At 43.4% G+C, this 17,963-nt stretch overlaps 1 protein-coding gene across 1 annotated transcript; it reads right to left on the bottom strand.

Annotated features, from left to right (window-relative positions):
* Positions 1 to 188: 188 nt before the first annotated feature.
* On the bottom strand, positions 189 to 16,136 carry LOC115143119 (protein polybromo-1-like). The gene is made up of 30 exons (XM_065001801.1): positions 16,047 to 16,136; positions 15,292 to 15,443; positions 14,950 to 15,047; positions 14,694 to 14,841; positions 14,374 to 14,523; positions 14,075 to 14,191; positions 13,914 to 13,982; positions 13,720 to 13,818; positions 13,550 to 13,635; positions 13,356 to 13,441; positions 12,986 to 13,202; positions 11,039 to 11,180; positions 7,097 to 7,197; positions 6,630 to 6,909; positions 6,313 to 6,415; positions 5,557 to 6,196; positions 5,199 to 5,410; positions 4,820 to 5,005; positions 4,489 to 4,646; positions 4,121 to 4,372; positions 3,869 to 4,014; positions 3,603 to 3,760; positions 3,259 to 3,442; positions 2,805 to 3,054; positions 2,374 to 2,575; positions 2,178 to 2,249; positions 1,565 to 1,723; positions 1,197 to 1,234; positions 867 to 1,065; positions 189 to 591 (listed from the first exon to the last, which is right to left on the bottom strand). Exons 2-30 carry the CDS (start codon positions 15,430 to 15,432, stop codon positions 428 to 430), a joined length of 4,857 nt encoding a protein of 1,618 aa, XP_064857873.1. The 5' UTR covers positions 15,433 to 15,443; positions 16,047 to 16,136; the 3' UTR covers positions 189 to 427.
* Between the last annotated feature and the right edge of the window lie 1,827 nt (positions 16,137 to 17,963).

The following is a 17,963-nucleotide window of genomic DNA, read 5'->3' as shown; positions in this document are numbered from 1 at the left end:
GTGTGTTCACCTAGTTATAACCTCGTATTCATGTCATGGAAGACCAATAGAACAACTTAAAGAGAAGAATCAAAGTGTCTGTTGGTTCCTCTTTTCTTGTCTGGTGCCTTTGAGTCAGGACATGGCTGCCCACTAGAATGTTCCATATTGCAGTACAGATACTAAATTAGCCTTCAAGAACAAGTCAATTCTTCATTTTTTATGAAAACGTTTATCCATCACAGAGAAACATGTAATACAATAATAATGCACTTGTTAGAACAATTAAGATGTCAATACAAAACAGCTTGAACAGAGTAAGCAAGCTCATTTAACCATTCTACAAACGAATGACAACTTTAACATGACAACAACATAAACACTTTTTTTAAATGAGCCTAAACCCGCTTTCCTGTCTGACAGTGTAAGGAGCAGTGGCTCAGACATTCTACAGGTTGTACGTCTGGCGGATGTTCATTGTGTCACGCAGCATCAAGTCTCGCAGACGCCACAATGCGTCCGCCATGGTGGAATGGGCGCCCTTGCTCTTCAGCCAATGGGACGGCAGCCGGCTCTCCTGCTCTTTGGTCAGCCGCACATCTTTCTTTCGAGCTGCTCAAACATGTCCACATACAGAAGACATACACAAGGTCATCACACTCACAATACTTCTGCTCTGATCTTAATGCAAAAATGTATCAAGGGAAATTATACATGCATTCACGATACACAATGCAGGTGAATCGATAAATTACAATACTGTCTGTATACACAGATCTGTTATTCAATAAGGCAATTTACTGATGAATCAATCTCTGACATATTAAATAAGTGATTTGTAGATTTGTTGTGGTGTGAATCACTTTCTTTCAGTGAGGAGAACTCACCTGAGAGAGTTTGGTCCCACTTGCTGATGGTGGAGGACTCTGCATTGAGTCCCTCAATGTACTTCAGGTACGCCTCCGAATGGAGCAGGCGCTGGGGCTTGGGTGGCGGGGCTACAAATATGGGTGTTGAGGGCTGCTGGAGGGCAGGCTGGCCCTGTCCTGGATAGGGTGGTGGGGCCTGCTGCCCAATACCAATCATCTAAAAAAGCATCAAAGGCCTCTTTACTTCTCATACTCAAATACAGATGTGAGTAATGATGTGACTAATCAAATAAACATTTACAGTCTATGTGCTTTTCTTGAATACAATTGTATAGAAGTGTAGATTACCTGGGTTCCATAGGCTCCAGGGGCACCCGCGTTGACACCTGTAAGGAAGGCATCAACAATCACAGAGTGCTCCAGGCCACAGCTGTCAGCAGCTGGCCATCTTGGATTGTGTTGTGTACTACTGACTTTACTACTGCTCTTTTAAGAAAAAGACCAATTTGGGTCATTACAGCCTCTCAGCAACAATCTGCATTCAAGGTCAGGGTACTTCAGAGAATACATGACCCTGTTGATGAATCCCTCAATGACTGAGTATCACTACAGGACCTCAGCCTACGTTACAGGTAGCCCCTCCAGTGAGTTAGAGTGGCATACAGGAAGCATCTGCAGTGGGGTGGCAGGTAGGGTGGCTGTGAAAGTGCTCTTACCCGGGTATGGCATGCCAGGGAACCCAGGGATGCCTGGCATTAGGTGATGATGGGGCAAGAGAGGCAACCTCATGTGATGTGGTGGCATGCCAGTCATACTAAACATGCCGTCAACTAGGTCCTGCAGCATCATGTGTGGCATATATGAACCCATCATGCCTTTTGGGAGGAGGGTATAGCAACAGATGCATGCATCAGTGCGACATGCAACTGCAACTAGCTAGCAGAGATCATGCACTAGCTAAATGACTAAACATTAATCTAGATTTAGGATATTTGATCATCCATAATCAGACATTCATACACATGTAATTCATTCACAAATCACAAGCACTACTTGAATCAGACTGATGGTAGAATGATGCAGTGAAACTGGTAAGCTTCTAAATAAATGTTGAAGCAGTGTATCATTGAAAAGAGGGGAAAGTACAGTACTAGAATAAAGATTAGTAATGAAGAAATGAAAAGGGTACAGCTTCTTATTGCAGCTCCAAGTGTCCCCAGGGGAGTGCATCCCCCTCTGTTATGGGATACCTGACATGTCATGCTGGGATAAAGCAACACCATTGGGGTCGGGGGAGGAACCACCCTCATCAGAGCCCTACTGGGGTACCTGCTCTAGGGAAAGCCAGCTGCTGGGCAGCCCTCTCCCGCTCCTGCTGCTCGGCCACTTTAGCTGCTCGCTCTGCAAACACAACAAACACACACACATACTAATACAACTTTTTGCAAGGGAATTTGCAGAGATACTACTGCAAGGGGCATTGAACAAACTACCACAGACTAAGTACATTTGTAAGATCTTTTACCCTCATACTCAGCTTTCTTGGGAGACTCCAGGTTCCTCCACTCGGTGCCCACCAGACGGCTGAGTTCCCCGAAGGAGAAGTCTGGGTGTTGGGCCTTGATGACCGCTCGCATCTCACTGCTGAACAGGATGTAGCCACTCATGTTGATCTTCCTCTTGGAGCCCTCCTTCTTGGACATCCCCTTCATGGACTTGGGAGTGGACTGCAGTCAAGTAAGGGAGAGTGTGTCATGTCATCTCTCTACTGTCATTGCTATACACACCTCCAACTGGATGGCTAAGAGGCCTTTTTCTTGAATCTCACCTTGAACATGCAAATCATTTGAGACATGTTTTGTTTCAATCAGGATGCATGCAATTCAGTTGACACGTCTTTATCAGGGTGCGACGATCTTACCAATAACTTTTGAGACAAATGTAAAAGAGCTTTACCTTCACAACATGACCACACATTTGCCCAGTGTATGTTGCTGCTCTGACCTGTGGAGGGGTGTAAGGCATGTCCATGTCGCTGCCTGCCATGGGGCTCTGGAGCTGGGGTATGGAGGTGTCTCCCAGCTCCCCATCATCCTCCCCCAGGTCCTCCAACTCCTCATCTGTCATGTCGGCAAACTTGGCCTCCAGCACTGCGATCTTCCTGTCCAGCAGGGGGGATGGCTCCTTCTGGGGCACGATCAGCTTCCTGTACGGGACACGTGGAATAGACTGCAGTTACACCTGGGTGTTGAGTTCTGTTCTACCTTAACTAAAAGGAGTGTTTTTGACCGACTCCGAACTCCCCCTTTCAGGGTCACTCAATTCTGCTTTACTACGTTGTGGAATGGTTTCTAACTATTGCTGATTATGCAACAGTATCTTGAGGCACGTAAAAAGTCAAGCCACTCACCTGAAGTAATAGATCTCGTCCTCCACCACCTTCCCAGAGAGGGAGAAGCGCTTCAGACCCTTGAACTTCTTCATCTGTTTGTCACTCTCGATGTAACGACTCTCACAAAGCAGAACGTCCTCCTCAGGCACTTCCGTGGGCCGGCACGAAAGGTACTCCTTGAAGGAGGACACCGCACACTTCCCTGTGGAACAAGTCAACAGAGAGGGATATAAGCATGGCACATGCCCGGTGAAATACAATCAACCCATGCACTTAAACTTGTTTCTCTTCTCAACATTTGAAAATAACATGGCATATCATCAACCCAATAATAGGGTCTGTTATCAGGGCAGAGAGAATACCTATGATACAGGTCATGGGGCAAGACTCCTCCAGGTTGCTAAGGAACACTTCCTTCTTGTAGAACATCCTGGTGGGCTCGTGTTCTGTCTCCTCTGGGTGGATGAAAATAGGCCCAAAGAAGTAGGCCGCTCCGTCCCGCATCCACATCTTCTCAATCCTGGCAGACAAAAATAAAACCCACTTTATTCAACTAAATAAATAATCACTACATATCAAGCCACATCCCATTTTGGAAATTGTGTCTGTAGAGTTGTATTTACCCTACCTGCCTACTCGGTGGCGCACTAGTCCATGTGAGCGAATATAGATGCAGTCTCCCACTTTCAGCCAGGTGTCATTGTAGCAGAGCTGCTCATAGTATTGGCAGCCTGGCTCCCCATTGGTCATGTCCAGGATTACATCCTCCCTCTCCTACACATACACACGCAGTATGGTTGTCTTTGTTTGCACTCTGTTGGATCACATATTAATCCAATTTAATCTCATTCCAATTGCCCAATATTTTCTAACCACTCACCTTATCCATAGTGTCCAAGGCTTTGCCCTCTTCTTGTATCTCTGCAGGCTTCTCTTCTTCTTGTTTAGGGGCAAACATGGATGCAACCCGGACTACAGGCAACGGTACGCCCCGAGGGACAAACCTAACGGAGCTCAGGGGCATGGTCCACATCTTGATCTTCTTGAAGGACTTGGTCTTGGCTGAGTAGCGAGACTCACAGACATACACATCGTCTGCCCTGAAGCCCTCTGGGTGAAGCTTAAAGTAGTCCTGGGATCAGTTACAAAAAAAAAGCCAAGGCCAATGATTCACTTGAAACGTTTTATGCTTCAACCATATTAGAAAGAGCTGGAACATGAAAATGGAAATAGAAAAGAGCTTAGTACCTTAACAAACATGACAACACATTTGCCCAGTATCTTGCTGACAGGAATCTTGTTGAAGTAGTCGCTCTTGAAGACCTCCTTCTCCAGGAACTTGCGTGTAGCGAGATGGAAGGTTTCATTCGGCCTGTAGAACCAGCAGCCATACAGCCACTTCTCACCTGGAATGGGGAAAGAAGTACACAGAGCAATACTATTACAAAAGGACAGCACAATTGATACAGCAAAAGGAATGATTGAATGTGTCAAGTCGGGCCATTTCCACAACAAAATGTAAATAGAATACAGAATCACTACTAATGCTTTTCAGTAGTGGTTGTGCAAAGCCACCAACCTGCATCATCCTGCCACAGGCGCTCAATGCAGACGATATGCGGCTGCAGGTTGGGCTCAGCAGGCTCCACGTACACATAGTCTCCCACGTGGTACATGCTGTCTTTGAAGCTGCAGTCCTGGCTGTAGGTACGCTGGAGACCAGACTGCCACGCCCCTCCAGCAGGATCCTCACTCTTCTCAGCTTCTGTGGGTTCACAACTCAACTCAGTTAATCAGTCAGTCAATAAATACTATTTCATAGGGGCATAATGATGACTAAAGCCCTATAACTGATGCCACTGGGTAACTGTTGTTGGACACTGCTTTGATTGGTGGAATAGGTATATCTATCTGCCTTGCTACAAGTTGCTAGGTTCAGAGTGTCAGTGAGAGCATACCTTTCTTCTCCTCCTCCCTCTTGAGCTTGTCCTCCTCTATCTCCTTGGGCAGCTTCTCCTTCTTCTCCTTCTCCACGTCACTGTGCAGGTGTTTGGAGGTGTAGCTGAGGGCGGGGGTGAGCAGGATCTCTCCATTCTTACACAGCTCATCTCGGATTCGGATGAAGAACTGCTGCAGCTCCACCGCATCCTCAAATATCTCAGAGTCCGTCCTGGAGGACAATCACATGCACTTCAAATATCTAATGTTCTAACTGTTAAATGCACAGAAATTAGCTCTATGGTTGATATTACCCAAATATTGCAGAGAGAAAATAAAAGAGAAAATGGCAAACACTGTTTCCTAATTGTGCCCCACCTGTGCATGCGCCTGGCCTTCTCCAGCACCTCAAACATGTGATCCTGGAACACGTCCAGTCTCTTGTAGCGTCCCCGGTCCACGTTAGCTCTGATGATCTCAAAGTTGAGCGGCGGTCTGTCGGGGCTGCTGGGGTCAGTAGCGGGGATCTCAGCCAGCGAGTCGCTGTAGCAACGCCCCTCGTCATCCTGGTGACCAAGCACGGAGACGAAGAGGCTGCGGATGAGCTCCTGGATGAGGCGGGCCACGTCGGGCACATGGGCGTCCTCGCCTCCCTCCAGGTCCCGTCGAGTCTCCAGCAGAACACGGTGCAGCACAAGAGCGTCGCGGTAGATCAGAGACTCTGGCTCGTTGTAGGTGCAGGCGTTGTTGAACATCAGCACCAAGTCCTCCACCAGTGCGTCTACATCCTGGTACTTGTTGGCCAGCATGTGGCTCCTGACCTTTTCCATGTCCACTGGCTTCTTGATGGCGATGTAGTAGTTGGGCAGTTCAGCGCGCGATGGAAGCCGTAGGAAGATGGTGCTGAGGCGGCGGCCACGCTTGTCTGTGAAGTTCTTCACCGCCTCGTACAGCTCGTTCAGCTTCTGCTGCAGGGGGGTCAGGTACTTGGACTTCTTAGGCGTGATACCACTCTTCCCTGGAATTACAGAGGGGGTGTGTGTATTATTATTTTGGGGATGAAGTGATTACTAGACTAAAATGACATCCATGTACTGTATCTGAATTATTTAAGCCAAAATGTCAGCAACGTACTTATTTTCAACTTTGGTGACATGTCATCATCGTCAGGCGTTGGGCCAAGATCCCTCCGTTTGTCTTTTATGACTTTCTCCAGGACGTTGGCATCGTTATAGACCTGGAACAACGCCAAGTGTTCAGTGGCAAAATTGAGGGGCATTTTAGAGCCAAAGACATAGTTGCTACACTGCATACTGCTGACATTATGGAAATGTAGTTTCTATCTTAGAAATCACGATTCATGATTAAAGGTAAGACACTAGTACGTTACTGCTAAATAATCTAGTAAGCACATTTCATTGCCCTGAGTCTGACCCCTGTTGGCCCATCACCTGTGAGCCCTCCTCATTGTAGTGTCGTGCGTTGCGGAACATGAGCTTCATGTCCTCCAGCAGAGCGTCCTCAGTCATGTATTTCTCAGAGCGGATGTTGTGGTCGATGATCCTCAGGTCCACGGGCTCCAGGATGATCTTGTAGTAGTCCGGGTAGTCCTTCTTGGAAGGCTTGACCATGAAGAGCTCACAGAGCCTCCGGCCTGTGCCCATCTCCCGGGCCTCCGTCACTGCGGAGTACAGGGCCTTCATCCGGTTCTTCTTGGTGTTTTTCTTATGGCTGGTGGTCACAGGGATGTGGGTTAGTTAAAAGTAGGAAACTTTGCCTTGAAGGATCAATAAAAAACAATGCAATGATATTGTGGCCAAAACAAGTTTTATAAACCAAAAGTACAGGGACTTTTATTTTGCAGGAGCCTGGCATTTACTATTACCTCTGCTGAGAAGGTTAAATAAGTAGTGCGTACCTCTTCCTCTTAGTGCTGCCAGTATCAGACATGGTAGAAGAGAGCATGCTGTCCCCATCCATGCTGTCGTCCTCCCTCCTCAATAGCTCTGTTCTCTTTAGCTAGGAAAACCACACAAACACACACACAATATCAACCAGCTGCTCTTCCTCCCACACGTTCATGAATATAAACTACCACCTCTAACTCTCCCCATCTCTCTCTAACATATCTCCACTTACACAAAAGTAGTGCACTCACAGACATAAAAGCCATCATGGTTTGGCAGGTCCACTATTTCATCTTCTATCTTTTGACAAGTACAACATGCAACTATCCACCAAATAAATGATTGCAACCAAGTACAGTACATAGAGAACACTGCCCAAGACACTATTGCATAGTAACACAGGTGTGAGTCAGACCTAATCAATGTTTAAAGGTCCCGTACAGACAGAGACAGTGAGTCAGACCTAATCCATGTTTAAAGGTCCCGTACAGACAGACAGTCAGACCTAATCCATGTTTAAAGGTCCCGTACAGACAGATACAGTGAGTCAGACCTAAACCATGTTTAAAGGTCCCGTACAGACATAGACAGTGAGTCAGACCTAATCCATGTTTAAAGGTCCCGTACAGACAGACAGTGAGTCAGACCTAATCCATGTTTAAAGGTCCCGTACAGACAGAGACAGTGAGTCAGACCTAATCCATGTTTAAAGGTCCCGTACAGACAGAGACATTGAGTCAGACCTAATCCATGTTTAAAGGTCCCGTACAGACAGACAGTGAGTCAGACCTAATCCATGTTTAAAGGTCCCGTACAGACAGAGACAGTGAGTCAGACCTAATCCATGTTTAAAGGTCCCGTACAGACAGACAGTGAGTCAGACCTAATCCATGTTTAAAGGTCCCGTACAGAGACAGTGAGTCAGACCTAATCCATGTTTAAAGGTCCCGTACAGACAGTGAGTCAGACCTAATCCATGTTTAAAGGTCCCATACAGACAGAGACAGTGAGTCAGACCTAATCCATGTTTAAAGGTCCCGTACAGACAGACAGTGAGTCAGACCTAATCCATGTTTAAAGGTCCCGTACAGACAGAGACAGTGAGTCAGACCTAATCCATGTTTAAAGGTCCCGTACAGACAGACAGTGAGTCAGACCTAATCCATGTTTAAAGGTCCCGTACAGTCATCCTATTTCCCAAGTAAAAATAGCCTTTGAATGACCAAAACATCACCCATAATATTTTTACACTATTAAAAAGCTCAGATTTGAAGAAATTGTACCTTCTCTCAACTATCAGGAAGCCTGAAAGAACAGGCTGAGTGGGCGAGGAGCTTATATTCATGAGCTCACCTTGACTGACAGTTCTTTGAAACAACCTTGTGGTCATTGACAGGTAACAAGGTAAATAATGGGCCATGTCATTGATGACAAGATAAACAATGGGTCACATGTCATCCCGAGCCTAAATAGTAACCCACTGGGCACACACTGGTTGAATCAACGTTGTTTCCATGTCATTTCAATGACATGACGTTGAACCAACGTGGAATATTCGTTGAATTGACACCGGTGCCCAGTGGGATGCCTCAACCCATTTTCCCTGCAAAATGCTCTCATGCTCAACAGATCTGATCATGGACTGTTGGATATCCGACAAACAGCAGCAATACACAATTGCATTTCTATTGTTTTGTAAATAATTACAGAATAAAGTTCACTGATACGCTTCTTCACAATAATTAGTCATTACATGAAAACAGCATACAATAAGTGTACTGGACAATTTATTGGTGCCTCTGCATTAGCATTATAAATGACAATATGTTCAGAATTGTACGCATTGATCAGACATTTATTTATTTACAATAGGCCAGCATTGCCTAAATATTGATCAACATGAACACTCATGAGAAATAAAGGCGAGAAATAATGGTGAGACATCATTTGACATAACATAAAGTATTAGAGCCAATAAGCCTAATTTAGTTACCCGGCCGCCCTACAGTGTGTAGGACCCAGTGATTCGTGCAATTTGTAACACTCCCGACCGAATGCTTGAAAAAAACATATGTACAAGTGAATTACTTAGGCTTTAGGAAATACAACCAACTACAGAGATTGATAGGAAGCGTGAGAGGACGGGGACCCATGTACCACGCTTCAATTAAGCAGGCTTAAGTCACCCACAAGATTGAAGCGGGAGACAAATTCAACCATGGCCTCCTTGTCAGGCCTCTCACACTGGGCAGACAGGGGTCCTGGGATGGACAGCTCACACAGCTTCCCCACATACAGCGCTGGTTCAAGGATGACCTCGTTGAAGAGGAGATCCAGGAGCCTGTCTACGTAGCCTGTATTGTTTTTGAAAAAAGAAATGTTTGTTAAATGGGTAGTGAATTTAAATGTCCTTTTATTTACCGTTCTGATTTATAATGCTATAAATTCATTGATGAAGTGATCTACTCATTCTACAATGTGTTTTTTGGTGTTTTTGAAGTGCTGAATTTGATATATGCAATATTTGGTCGTGCACCGTTTTTGAAACTTTTCTATGCCTGAAATGCTCAATTGATTTTAAATTAATAACTATGACTTACAGTATGTTGGGGTCTGTCTTCACAGGCTTCACAGCATACCCCCCTTCTTTGCCTTGGGAAAGCTGATTTTGAATTACAGCATTCTTGATGCAGTGGTTGCCTGGGAAGCTGTGCAGAGGGAGTGGATGTTGAATTTTCTAAAATGTCTATCATGACAGCTTGATGATAGTGGAAAGACAAATGGAGAGGGAATTAGCCTGTAAGACAACAACCCACACAATGGAATGGCAAAATGTGATTTTCAGGGCTAAATGACAAAATACTATACACACCGTAACTCCTTAGTGGACAACCTTCCTTCGTGCCAGCTGTGCGCTGGCAGTTCTAAGACTCAATGTTGGACGCTTAGGGATGGAAAAACCAAAACCATATAGTGACTATTAGGTGTGTTATGAAAAATAGATAATTCACAAGTCAAAGCAGCCACAGCCGAATTATCTAACGTTAGACCCGCGATCCCCCCCTAAATGTTGGCTACTGTGTCAGACTCATCAAACTCTAATACTCACATCATGGTCAGCGCTTGCAAGATCCACTGTCAATGATGGTACAGAATCCGTCTTCAGGATTAGCTTCCTGGCAAGACCTATCGAATGTTCTCCCCAACTGATAAAGTAACTTCACACTAAATGTGCACTGCACACGTGTGACATGATCACAATTTCCGGTGCAGCCTGTCCACCCCGAAATGAAAAGCAGCCATTGCTGTCAGATGTCTTCATAAAAATAGTGTAAGTTTAATTTTACACTATGGAATCCAGTCACAACACAGTGTGTTTTTGACGGCATGCTGGTAAGTAGATTGCTAGCTAACAGTCACACCACAGATTAAAGGTTACCAGTATCTTCGGTTGTATGTTCTGTGTAGGCGCAAGTGTGATGCCGGTTTTAAGGCGGTACATATTTAAATGAGTTAAGACGATAAGACGCTACCTTTATATGACGTTGCATAAAGATGGAAGTAAATCCTTGGTAGTGCCTGCCTCCTGAATCCAAGTGTTTGGCACATAGGGACGGGACCAGTAACTTTATGATCAAACTTGATCAATGTACCAGCTAAAGTCAGTTTACATACTACTTTGAACTGGTTCCATTCAAATATCATCCAATTTGATGAAAAACACGATTTTCAATGTCTGGGACCTATAACACCAGAGAGGCCTGAGAGACCAGATTGCCTAAGCAGCAGTACCATCTGATTGTTAGTTAATACTCCAGCAATGTTACACCCAATAATCACCATAGGATACTTTACAGCCCACTAAAAACCATACAGATGCTGATACACAACTATACAGCAGAGCTTGGGTTTGAACTTGAGTTTCAGCATTGGCAGCTCATACACCCACTGACCTGCTGAATGTGCTGGAGTTTCAACACACGCTTATAGATAGAGGAATGAGGCACATTGTAGCGCTTGGCGTTCTCAAACATCAGAGTGAGGTCGGCGTCTAGCTGATCAACACTCTCATACTCGTTGTTCTTCATCTTGTTCCTGTGTGTGGGGAATTAAGGGCTCTCACATTTGGAAAAGGATAGGGTAGAAATACACTGTACAGCTCATGCCATGTCATGCCACACAAAATTATTAAGCCTGAATAAATTGTTCAAGACATTTTAGAACACCTACTCAGTTTTAGAACACCTACTCATTCAAGGGTTTTTCTTTATTTTTACTATTTTCTACATTTTAGAATGATAATAAGAAGACATCAAAACTATAAAATAACACATATGGAATCATGTAACCAAAAAAAAGTGTTAAACAAATCAACATTTATTTTTTATATTTGAGATTCTTAAAATAGCCACCCTTTCCCTTGATGACAGCTTTGCACACTCTTGGCATTCTGTCAACCAGCTTCATGAAGTAGTAACCTGGAATGCATTTCAATTAACAGGTGTGCCTTGTTAAAAGTTAACTTGTGGAATTTCTTTCCTTTTTAATGCGTTTGAACTTGTGTTGTGACAAGAAGATATCCCTATTTGGTAAAAGACCAAGTCCATATTATGGCACGAACAGCTCAAATAAGCAAAGAGAAATGACAGTCCATCATTACTTTAAGACATGAATGTCAGTCGATACGGAACATTTCAAGAACTTAGAACATTTCTTCAAGTGAAGTTGCAAAAATCATCAACCGCTATGATAAAACTGGCTTTCATGAGGACCGCCACAGGAATGAAAGACCCAGAGTTACCTCTGCTGCAGAGGATAAGTTCATTAGTTACCAGCCTCAGAAATTGCAGCCCAAATAAATGCGTCACAGAGTTAAAGTAACAGACACATCTCAACATCAACTGTTCAGAGGAGACTGCGTGAATTAGGCCTTCATGGTCAACTTTCTACAAGGTCAAAGAAACCACTACTAAAGGACACCAATAAGAAAAAGAGACTTGCTTGGGCCAAGAAACACAAGCAATTGACATTAGACCGGTGGAAATGTGTCCTTTGGTCTGGAGTCCAAATTGGAGATTTTTGGTTCCAACCGCCGTGTCCTTGTGAGACACGGTGTGGGTGAACGGATGATCTCCGCATGTGTATTTCCCACCGTAAAGCATATGGAGGAGGTGTTATGGTGTGGGGGTGCTTTGCATTTGACAGTGTATGTGATTTATTTAGAATTCAAGGCACACTTAACCAGCATGACTACCACAGCATTCTGCAGCGATACGCCATCCCATCTGGTTTGGGCTTGGTGGGACTATAATTTGTTGTCAATGACCCAACACACCTCCAGGCTGTGTAAGGACTATTTTACCAAGGAGAGTGATGGAGTGCTGCATCAGATAACCTGACCTCCACAATCCCCCGACCTCAACCAAATTGAGATGGTTTGGAATGAGTTCACCACAGAGTGAAGAAAAAGCAGCCAACAAGTGCTCAGCATATGTGGGAACTCCTTCAAGACTGTTGGAAAAGCATTCCAGGTGAAGCTGGTTGAGAGAATGCCAAGAGTGTGCAAAGCTGTCATCAAGGCAAAGGGTGGCAACTTTGAAGAATCTCAAATATAAAATATATTTTGATTTGTTTAACACTTATTTGGTTACTACATGATTCCATATATGTTATTTCATAGTTTTGATGTCTTCACTATTATTATACAATGTAGAAAATAGTAAAAAATAAAGAAAAACCCTTGAATGAGTAGGTGTTCTAAAACTTTTGACCGGTAGTGTACATCTTGAAGGCCAGATTACGTAAATCACACTTGCATGAATTTGTTTCAAATAACCTATTTTGTGGAACAGCACAATCTGCCATTTATTTAGCAGAGGTCCTTCCAATGGCTGGCCTACCTAATCTGGTGCAGGGAGATGGGCTGGCTGATCTGCTGGAAGTAGTCTGGGTAGTCTTTCCTGGAGGGCAGCTGGAGGAAGGGCTCGGAGATGAGTTGGCCCTGGCTGTTCCTGCCGCCACGCACAGCCTCGTACAGCTGGAAGATGGGGTTACTCATGTCCATGCTGTGGTGCATGCTCTCTGCCTCTGACTCCCCCTCGTCATAGTGGACAGACCCTGGGCAATGAGAGAGACAACTGATTCAGACAGATGAAGTCCGAAGTATTCTGACAAACCCTCATACGCCAGTTTACTTTGCACTGCCCCCTCTGTTCTTATATGTTCCTCTAAAACAGCTAAATTAGTGAAGTGAAGACCAGTGAGACGTACCAGCCAGAATGCCATCGTCATCACTATCGTACTGAAGAGCCATGGTAATAGCTGAGAGCCGGTCTCCCTGGGCTGACCTTCTGTTCCTGACACACACACAGCTGTTTAATTCATGGAAAAATGCTTCTAAATGTTGCATGTTGTTTGTTTGACTCGTAAAGTCTACTTTCTACCATGTCTATGGTGTTACTTGCCTGATGCGAATACTGGACTTGATTGGCTCAGCATGCTCAATTTCTGTCTTTCTCTGTGCAAAGACCTTTTTGATGGTGTTGGCATCCTTAAATGAATAAGAATGAGAGAGTTATAACAAACAAAACTGACATAGAATTCTGACTCAATTCTGAATGTGAGGACAGCATACCTTAAAAACTTGTGACCCAGGCTCATTGTACATTTTGGCATTCTTAGCCAGAAGATCTATGTCTTTTGCCATGGCACCAACACTTCTGTAGTGGCTCATCTAAAAAATGAATAGACCAGTGATATACTGTACGTGAACCGTAGTGTTACTTTAACCCCTTACAGTACATTCAGTCAGATGGTTGGGTGGCATACCTGTATCTTCTGGGCAATGATTTTCAGATCTATTGGGTCCTTTATTATGGCATAATAGTCTGGGTATTGCTGAGGGGAAATAAATCAAACGGTATAATATATAAATATTAAATCACAAAAATATGCAAAGGCCACAGTTTCGGAGATAATTGTTCTATTACCACTTTAGAGGGCAGTTTCTGGAATAGATCACTGACGAGATGCCCTGAGGGCTCGGAGAATGTCACCACAGCATCCAGCAGCTGCTCAAGGACCTCCTTCAGGCAATTGGGTGCATTCTGTCATTCAAAGTAAAACACAGTCATAAGAAACACTTACAGTTCAACAGAGTGAACAGATATCTTCCATTTATTTGCCATGTTGTGCTATGTTTTGAGGGTTTACATGTACTACATGTGTGACAGGTTAGTCATCGTGTAATAAAATAATTGTCATGCTACATCGGAAGTACTGGTGTTACCTCATCCTCATTTGACCCTCCAGGATTATTTTGTGCATCGTCCCCGTCCTCATCATCGTCATCATAATCCCCCCGCTGAACAAACTCATTCTTAGTACGCAGGTAGAGGTCCCACAGCTTACAGGCCGCTCTGTACTCTGGAGAATCCGACTACAGACATGCAACACATTCCCTTTAATTTGGTTAACTCCAGGATTTAGGCCTGAGACAGGGCATTTATTCTGAAAACTCCTTCATACAAAACATGCCTTGTAAACATGATTTGTCTCACCTAAAGAATCCAGTAAATGTGTTTGTTATTACAGGGAGAGATACATTACCTTGTAGTATGCCTTTGCATTGTTGAATAAGAGCTGAAAGTCAGCCGTTATCTGCTCCACATCATCGTACTCCTCCATCTTCAGCTTCTGCTGGATCTTCATCATGTCAATAGGCTGAGTCACAACGTCATAGTAATCCGATTGATTTCTTCAACACAGAAAACACAATAGATAAGTTAATTTAATGAGGCTTATGTTCGTAGTAATGGAAACTCTTCTCTTTTTTTACCCATTCTATGTTAACCATCCTCTTTACCGTCTCTTGGGTGCTCTTATGAACAGCTCACATAACATTCTTCCCTGGTCATCCTTATAATCTCTGATTGTGTTGTACAATTCATGGCATACTGCAATCTGGAGGCAAAACATAGTGGATGAATACAAAACAATACAGGAAACAACAATGTTTATGAACACTCATAAACTACACATGGGTTTGACTTGTGACTGTGGATTTAGAGTTCACAAAATTCAATCATTAATTTTTGGGGGAAGACATTAAACCCGAAAGGCATTACCAGAGAAGTTGAGTACACACAATATATTTGAATCGGAATGCAACGTTTCCACACACAAAACAGCTGTTAACTGAACTTACTGGATCAACAGTGGGAATATTTGAGGTTCTTCTCCTTTTCCGACCTACCGAAGATGCTGAGGATGAAGGCTGTCCATCGTCAAAGTCCCCCCCACTGACACTACTAGAGGGGGACGTAGCCCTTCTCCTTTTTGAGCCCATGAGTCTAATACCTGGAAAGAAGAAAAAGGAAAAATAACTACAGCATTTTAAGTCAATTTACCTCAAATGTGACAAATATTGTAGTAATATTGTATTAACATTATCGTCAAAAGGGCGCTAACCCTGCTTCAACGCCATTACCTAGAATATAATAAAGGCCCTGATCAGTGTTTACTGGTCCTCGTTCGACGACTCTTCACTGTCAGATGAGGAGGGCAGTTGGGTGCTGATTTGACAGATGTCTGGGATAAAGCAGCTGTAGCCTAATGTGGTCATTTTATTCCAAATTTGCTGTGTCACCATTAACACTACTGACAGATGAAAACATTCTTGTTTCTCTTTTGCTGCGAGATGACAGAGCCGTTGTGGCAATAATGACTTTACAGACAACAATGGGAAATCTCGCTTGCTAGCTGGCTAACAGTAACGTTACCTGGCTGGCCTCCTCAGCATCAATTACGGCAAGCTAGCTAACGTTAGCTAGCTAACGCTACCCATCATCTCCAGACACACAAAGACAATGCTGTGAATAAGTAACTAAATACTTAACCACACTGATCGGTGAATAGTCATCGTTCAAAACTGCAAGATATTACCTTTCGTCTCGTACAAACCTTAATCTGTAGAAGAGAATGCAAAACATTCGCGAAAGCTGACAAATTTGAGAGAAAAAATTGGTGTGGACCTAGCAGCAGTGAAGAGACAGCCGATCACTTCCGTTATAAACTTCAAAATAAAATCTCTGACTCGAATTTTACTTTAATGATTTGATCTATTCTAATCATTGTATGCTGCGTTTACAGAGTAAGCCAAACGTTGATATTTTGCACAATTAGATCTGAAAAAGATCTGATATGAAACGACCTGATGTGATTGGTCAAATGACCAATTAGTGGGAAAAATATATCAGAATTGGGCTGCCTGTGTAAACACAGCCAAAGACAACAATCTGCCTAGTTTTTATTTGGACTATTGTAGTAATTTTAGACCAAATCAAAGTTTAATGGTTGCATACACACATTTCCTAATGTTATTGTAGTTGCAGCGAAATGCTTGTGTTTCTAGCAACTACAGTAATACTTAGAAATACATTTTTTTAAATACATTACCCAGAATAATTTTCTAAAATAAGGTATATAGGATGAGCCATGACTAGAATACAGTATATACATATAAAGTGGGTGAAACAGTATGTAAACATTATTAAAGTGACCAGTGTTCAATGACTATGTCCATGTACGTAGGGCAACAGTCTCTAAGGTGCAAGGTAAAGTACAGTGTGGTGGCAGGCTCCAACAGTGACTAAGGTTCAGGGCAGGGTACTGGGATCCAGAATCTGCCTAGCTTTTACTTTGACTATTTTAACCCTTATAGACCACAGTGGATAAAATTACATTGACAAGGGAACCTGATACAGTCATAATTAGATCAGCACTCCAACTCTGAGACACATCCCATGTGCTCAAAACAGGGACACTCAAATCAAGAGGTTTTTTGGGGGGCTTTTATTTTGACAGTGAATTCCAAAAGTCACTTTTTAATTGTTGCTAGCTGTTGCTTATTGTTGCCAGTATACAATACAACAGCCACAATTACATATTGCATAAATGAAAAATGTTCTAGAAAGAAAATAAAAGTTTTTCTTTCATCAGTGCAATCTAATGGGAATGGAAACTAGTGTGCACAAGTAGACTTAATCAGACTTTTTTTGTATTTGTATGGTCCAAAATCACTTACTGGAAAATGCATGAGAGGAAACTATGTTTTAGGCCCCAAACATTCCATTCTCCCATCAGTGATCCTCTGCTACTATGCTGCTTTTTGTATATAGAGGATTCCCAACACTTTTGTCTCCTACCTCGGGTCTTCAGATGTTTGAAGAACGTCACAGAGAATATGATACCTTTTTGGCTGTTCAACATCTAGACAGCAGTGTAGTATTGTTGTAATAAAACCATATGCACAGATTTATTTAGTTTATGTCACTCCTAAACCTCAGGTACAAACCTGAGGTTTGTACGAAGCCTTTGCCCTAGGTCAAAAATGCTGTATATTTTATCTTCAACCTTTGCCTCGCCTCGAACAACCGCTGGCGCGCGCAGTTATTTTTGTTCCCGAAAAATTCAGCCCTGTTTACATTAATGGAGTGGCTACTGATAGAGTTTCTGTATCCCAATTAGCACATCCTGAAACTATGGATATTTCTGCGTTTGTGCAGGATTTTTCACTACATAGCTGAGTGCTGCCTATGTAGCTGTTGGGCTCTGTTGCCACTACACTCCCCCCTCCTAGATCGGCTTTGTCTGTTCATTAGTGTAGCCTAAAAACTTAATGTTGTACACAAAACTATTCGAACTATTGCCTTCCATGCCTCAGTAAGCATAAGCGTGATTTCATTTCCTTTTTTTCAGGAGGGGGGGAAGGCTACATGCCAGTGGAGGCTGGTGGGAGGAGCAATAGGAGGACAGACTCATTAATGGCTGGAATGGAATAAATGGAGCAAAGTCAAACATGTGGTTTTCATACGGTAT

This window comes from Oncorhynchus nerka, linkage group LG15, assembly GCF_034236695.1.
Source record: "Oncorhynchus nerka isolate Pitt River linkage group LG15, Oner_Uvic_2.0, whole genome shotgun sequence".
Lineage (NCBI taxonomy): Eukaryota > Metazoa > Chordata > Actinopteri > Salmoniformes > Salmonidae > Oncorhynchus > Oncorhynchus nerka.
Note: the sequence above shows the minus strand (reverse complement) of the source record. Positions and strands in the feature narration are given on the sequence as shown.